Source organism: Sturnus vulgaris, unplaced genomic scaffold (assembly GCF_052056855.1).
Source record: "Sturnus vulgaris isolate bStuVul1 unplaced genomic scaffold, bStuVul1.hap1 Scaffold_155, whole genome shotgun sequence".
Taxonomy (NCBI): domain Eukaryota; kingdom Metazoa; phylum Chordata; class Aves; order Passeriformes; family Sturnidae; genus Sturnus; species Sturnus vulgaris.
In genome coordinates this window covers 866,525-872,524 of record NW_028276072.1, presented here as the reverse complement: position 1 = coordinate 872,524, position 6,000 = coordinate 866,525, and the positions used below count along the sequence as shown (strand labels likewise).

At 63.0% G+C, this 6,000-nt stretch overlaps 1 protein-coding gene across 1 annotated transcript in view; it reads left to right on the top strand.

Annotated features, from left to right (window-relative positions):
* Positions 1-630: 630 nt before the first annotated feature.
* Positions 631-6,000, top strand: part of LOC148219310 (olfactory receptor 14J1-like) — a 29,053-nt gene continuing 23,683 nt past the window's right edge. The window contains exons 1-3 of the mRNA XM_088157720.1: positions 631-686; positions 1,288-1,309; positions 5,227-5,404. Coding sequence (XP_088013846.1) covers positions 631-686; positions 1,288-1,309; positions 5,227-5,404 — 256 coding nt within the window. The remainder of the gene's footprint in view (positions 687-1,287; positions 1,310-5,226; positions 5,405-6,000) is intronic.

Below are 6,000 nucleotides of genomic sequence, written 5' to 3'. Positions count from 1 at the left end.
ATCTTGGGGATGTCGATGTGGGACATTCAGGCACCTACCAGTGCGTGGCCACCAATCAGCTGGGACAGGACGGGCACGGTGTGTTCCGGGCACTCAGCCCAGAGCTGGCCCTGGAGGTGACACCCTGGGGACATGGAGGCACAGGTGGGGTCACTCGGGGTTCCTATGTGGGTCTCCAATCCCTTGATCACAGATGACCCAGGTTCACCCCCTGCTCTGTCCTTGGCAGTGACACAAATGGAACAGGGCACAGGAGGGGAGCTCATGAGGTCACTGGGATTGCAGAACCTCTGGGGTGACCCCGGGGACCCCAGTGTGTCCCTCTCGATTTCCTGCAGAGGCTGCATGGGTGGTTGGGTCCCTCTTGTTCCTGGTGCTGCTCATGGGTATCATTGTGGCCTTTCACTGGTGGATCCACATGGGTGGAATGGAGGGAATTGAGGGTCTGGTGGAGGTTCAGGATTCCCGGAGGTGGATGGGGAATCAAAGTCACCCCTCCATTTTTCCTTTGCAGATTCCAGGAAACACCAGGAAAGGTGACTGCAGGCTTTGACCATGATTTGTGTTATCCCCAAATCTCCAGGACCTCCCATCCTCTTCCACACATCCCCTTATTCCCACGGAGCCCCCATGGTGGAGGATCCTCAGGCGACCAACGTGGAGCTGCAGGGGCCACATGGGCAACCGTGGGAACCCCGTGACATCTGTGACATTCTACAACAAAAGTTGTGACCCTCGGGGAAGTGGGAGGCACTGGAGTGATGGGAAGGCCCCATAGTGGGGGCAGAGATTGGGCAGCACCCAGGGCCCCTGGGCTGGGGGAAACTGAGCCCGCAGTGACCTCGGCTGGGGCTACTGAGAGCTGTGGGGGGAATTTGGAGGGTCTTGGTTGGACTGCAGTGGCATCCATGGATGGGATTTCAGGAATATTGATGTGGCACTGGGAGATCCTGGAGGGTTCAGGGAACTCTTGGAGGGTCATGCAAGGATGTTGGGGGATCTTTCTGGGGTCCTGGGGGAGTTTGAGGGGTGCCCCTACCTGCCAGGCTTCGAGTTTTGTTGCTCAGAGGGTCGGGAGCACGGGGGGCAATGGGGGCACTGTGGTGGTGCAGAAGTTCTGGGGGATTCAGGGGTGATTGGAGTGTCCAGGGGCAATCAGGGGTGTAGTGGGAATCGGGGGTGCAGTGGGAATTTTTGTATCCCATGGGTTGTTGGAGCTGCCAAAGTCCCAGGCAGGGTCAGGGGTCCCGGGGTCCCCATGGTCACTCCCTCCCCTTTTCCTTGCAGCTGCCAGGAAGCCCCAGGACAGGTGAGTGGGAGGGTCTGGCCGGGCCTCCCCTTTCCCCCCTGCCCCAGACTCCACCCAGAGCCCCAGTTATCCCCATAGGACCCCCTGGAGGAGGGGGCAGTGATAAACTCCCATGTCGTCGGCATTGAGTGGGCAGAGGGAGAGTATGGGGGGGACACGTCACCCACGGGTGTCACCCCCACCCAGGTCTCCAACCCTGGAGTCTCTCTCAGGTCCCCACCCAGCACATCCCCCATGTGACCCACACAGAGCTGCTGGGACCCCGGTGACATCTACGAGAACGTGCTGTGACACTGGGGGCACTGGGGGTTCCTTTCCTAGGGCACCCCCCCTTTGGCACCCCCCAGGCTCCCATGGGTGCCCACCCTGACCAGGAGGTGGCCACGAGTGGTGGGTCCCATCTGGGGCTGCCAGAGCTCCACGTTCCAGTGCTCCCAGTGCTCCCAGTATCCCCAGGGGCTCCCCATTCCCTCCCCCAGTGCCAGGGGGCACAGGACCCTTGTCCCTCTCATTGGACACAAAATGCAGCTTTGGGATTAAACTGGGAGAAATGGTTTTGGTTTGTTCAGCTCTGCCTGCTCAGCTCGGGCCGAGGAGGGTCCCGGTCAGGCTGAGCAGATCCTTGTGGGATTTGCAGCAGTTTTGGAGCTCTCTCAGTCCCTTGGGCACAGGGACCAAATGATCAATTGCTGCATTTCCGGACTGGTTCCCTCGCAGCTGCCCCCGCAGGGGGGGTTTCCAGCCAGCCCTGCTCTGAAAACCATCAAAGGCCCTGGCAGAGCCACTGCTGGGGCTCACACCGGATTTTGTGCTTCTTGCAGGGCTGAGCAAACCACGGCCACGCCTTTTTCCCCCACAGAATTCTCACCTTTGCAGCAGCTCGAGAGCTGCGAGAATCAAAGCCAAGGGGGCAGGGGGAGCCTCAGGTCCTGGCTGCCACCTGGGGCTGGCCAGAGCAGGGCTGGCCAGTGCCCATCCCTGTGCCCTGGGCTGGGCCAAGGCTGGGCCCCACACTTGGATGGCCACTGGCTTCAAGGAGGAGCAGTTTGGGAGCTCCTTCCTGCCTGGGGCTCCATTCCCAAGCTGCTCTTGCTGGCTCAGATCCTGCAGGGGACGAGTGAGAATGGAGAAGTCTGGAACAGGATTTCTCCCAAAACCCAATAAACCCAAAGTTCCTAAGCCCTCAGGACAGAAATGTCATGTAGGGGATTTTGGGGAGCAGGAGAGGGAGGGGGAAGCCTCCCAAGAGCTTCACAAGTGTTCCATGTGCAGGGTCTCATCCATCTCCTGGTTGCCAGCACTGAGACCCTGCAGGGGTTTTGGGTATGAGGGTGGGCTTTGGGTGTTTTTGGGGTGTCTGTGCCCTTCCTGACTGGCACCAGGCCATGTCCTTCCCTCCCCACTCAGCCTTGCTGGGGTTTTTCCCCCACAGAATGATCTTGGTGGGCTGTGGGATGGGGCCGAGGTGCTGCACCTGTGAGGGTTCCCAAATGGGGATTGAGGGCTCCCAGATGGGTGGGGGCAGCCAATGAGGGGGTGTAGAGTGGCCGGGTCACACCCCAAATTGAGAGAAAGTGAAAGTGTTGGGGGGCACAGCTGGATACCCCCATCCCCCACAGCCTCCCCACCCCTCCCTGGAGACCCCTCACCCCCTTTTCTCCCTGCCTGGATTCCCCCCCAACCCATTCTCTGCCCAGCTGCTCCCCAGGATTTCTGAGCCAAGAACTGGGAGTGGTGGGGAATGGCACAAGAGTGAAGAAAATAAGGAAACCAGAGAAATAAAGAGAGGAAAAAGTCAAGCGTGGGAAGGGCACAGAAGCAGAGCTGCTCAGGACCCCCATGTGATGCCTGCCCAGGAAACACTCCAGGGGGGCAACGTTGGGCCCTGGGTCACCCCAAAATCTGAGGCACCCAGGGTAGGAGTGGTGACCCATGGGGCCTACCCAGGCACTGCCCATCCCTGGCACCCCCATTCCCCTGGGAACCCAACCATGGGACAACCATTCCTTCTGTCCCCTCTTCCCTGGGACCCCCATGCCATGACCTCCACTCCCCAGGATCTCCATTCCCAAGGACCCTCATCCTGGTAGTTCCAGCCCCTAGGACCCCTCCCTTCCCTTGGGGACCAAGATTCCCCCAGGACTCCCATTCCCCTGACACCCCAATCCCTGGGGTCCATCCCATGATCACAAATCCCTGAAGGCCACGTTGTTCTGGGATTCTCATCCCTGAGTTTGAATCCACCCAACCCTTGGGACCCCCATTCCCATCCCTGGAACTCCAGTCCCCTGGACACCCATCCTTGGCTCCCTGCACCTCCTCAGCCTCCAAATTCCGGCAACATCCTGTCCCACCATGTCCCACCATCACCTCCATGTCCCACAAGGTCCCCACCCTGCCCCCATCCTGTCCCACCCTGCCCCCACCGAGGGCCACCTACACATGGGGACGAGAGCTGACCTCGCTTCCTGTCCCTTCATCCGAAGAGCCGCCAGCCAGGGGACAGGGGACAGCCACAGCAGTGAGTGACAGCCAGTGCCCATGGCCGGGGACACCGGGATGGCCGGGAAGGTGGCTCTGCTCCTGTGGGGTGAGTGCCCCGGGCACGGGCCTGATGACCCTGGGGACGGGCCCTGGTGAGGCAGAGAGGGGTGGGGAGGGGGCACAGGGGGGCTGCGGGGTCCCCTGAGGTCCCCAAGGCCAGCAGAGCCAGTGGGGGACAGAGCCAGTGGCTCCTCAGTGTGACCGGGGTTTTGGGGCGGCCCTGGGAACAGGAAAAGGGGAACTGGGATGTGGGAGAGGGATGTGGAGACAGGGATGGGGGACAGAGTTTCAGGGGACAGGGATGTCAGGTTTGGCTCCACGGGGCTGGGGCAGCTGTGGGGACAGGGACAAGGGGAGAAGCACCACGGGGATGTGGCCGTGGGGCTGGCGGGGGTGAGCTGTGCCAGCACGGGCTGGCCGTGGTGTCCCTGTCCCCGAGGCGTCCGTGCCACCCGGACGTGTGACACAGAGCTGTCCCCTGGGAGCCTCTCCAGACCTGTTGGGGACCGTGCCCGGGCATTTTCCCACAAGAAGCCGTGTCCCCACGGGGACAGCTCGGGGACAGCCTCACACCCTGTCCCCACGGAGCCAATTCCACCTTGCCCTGTCCCTTCTCCCTTCCAGCCCAGACCCTCAGCCTCGCTGGTGAGTCCTCGGGGGATGCCATGCCCCCACCCCGCTGTCCCCAGCCCCTTGGTGGCCCTGGCAGGCTGGTGTCCCCTGTCCCCCGCAGGTGCCCAGACCCCCCAGCTCCTGGTGGAGCCCCCCTGGACGCCGGCGGTGCTGAGGGACCGGGTGACACTGACCTGCCAGGGCTCGGGGACCGCCCGTGCCACCACCTGGTACAAGGACGGGCGGCGCTGGGGGCAGGAGGGACGTGACCGCTTCCCTGTCACCGAGAGTGGCACCTACCAGTGTGAGAGACCCGGCAGTGGGCTCAGCCCCCCCGTCATGGTGTCAAATGGTGAGGGGGGATCTGAAATGCTCAGGGTGGCTCCCTGATAACTCTGGGTGGGCTCCACTCCGTGGGTGGCCTCACAACCCTCGTGTGACAGGCGAGAGCCTGTCCCCTGCACACAGGGACATCCCAGTGCATCCCAGTGCATCCCAGTGCATCCCAGTGCACCCCAGGGTGTTGGGACTCCCGTGGTGACAGCTGTGCCACGGGGCTGCTCCTGGTGTCCCTGGGACCCTCCTGCGCAGTGGACACTCCAGCCAGATGTCCCCGGTGCCGTGGGCACCCACTTTGGACCTGTCTCGGGCTCCTCAGTGACACGGGACCCTCCTGTCCCACAGACCCGCTGGTGCTGCAGGTGCCAGCACGGGCGCTGCTGGAGGGGGACACGGTGACACTGCGCTGCCGGGGCTGGCAGGACAACCGTGTCACCAGGGTGCGATTTTACAAGGACGGGAAGGATCTAGGGGGGTTTCTCAGGGGCGCCAAGCTGTCCCTGTCCCCCCTGAAGCTGCACAACAGCGGCCGCTACGGCTGCGGGGGCTTGGGGGCCTCAGGATTGACACTGTCAGCACCGGTGACAGTGACAGTGCACGGTGAGCACTCCCACGGCTGGAACTCCGATATCCTGACACCCCCAAAGCCACTTCTCAGTGCAATCAGAGTCACAGTCGCCACCCCCATCTCCTTCCCAGAGCTCTTCCCGGTGCCGGTGCTGGAGGGTCCCCCCGAGCTCACCGAGGGGTCCCCCCTCAATCTCAGCTGCCTCAGCACCCCCAGCCCCCTGCGGCCCCGAGCCCCCCTCCTGTACAGCTTTTACCGGGACGGGCAGATGCTGCAGGGCCCGCAGGGCTCCCCGCAGCTCCTGGTGCCCGCCGTGGGGGTCTCCCACTCGGGGAATTACAGGTGCGAGGTGCTCTCCGAGGGGGGGGCCGTGCGGAAGAGCAGCTCCCGGCTCGGCGTCACGGTGCGCAGTGAGTGCGGGGATGGGCACGGGGAGCCCCCACCGCCCTCCCAGATCTCCCATCCCTGCTCAATCCTCTGCGAGCCCCCCCTCCTTCCCAGCTCTCTCCCTGGGTCCCTCCATTGCCCATTGCATCCCTCCCAGATCCCCTTACCCATCCCTGGGTTCCTCTCTCCCTCTCTGAGGCCCTTCAATTGTCCACAGGTCCCTCCATCCCTGTCTGGGTCC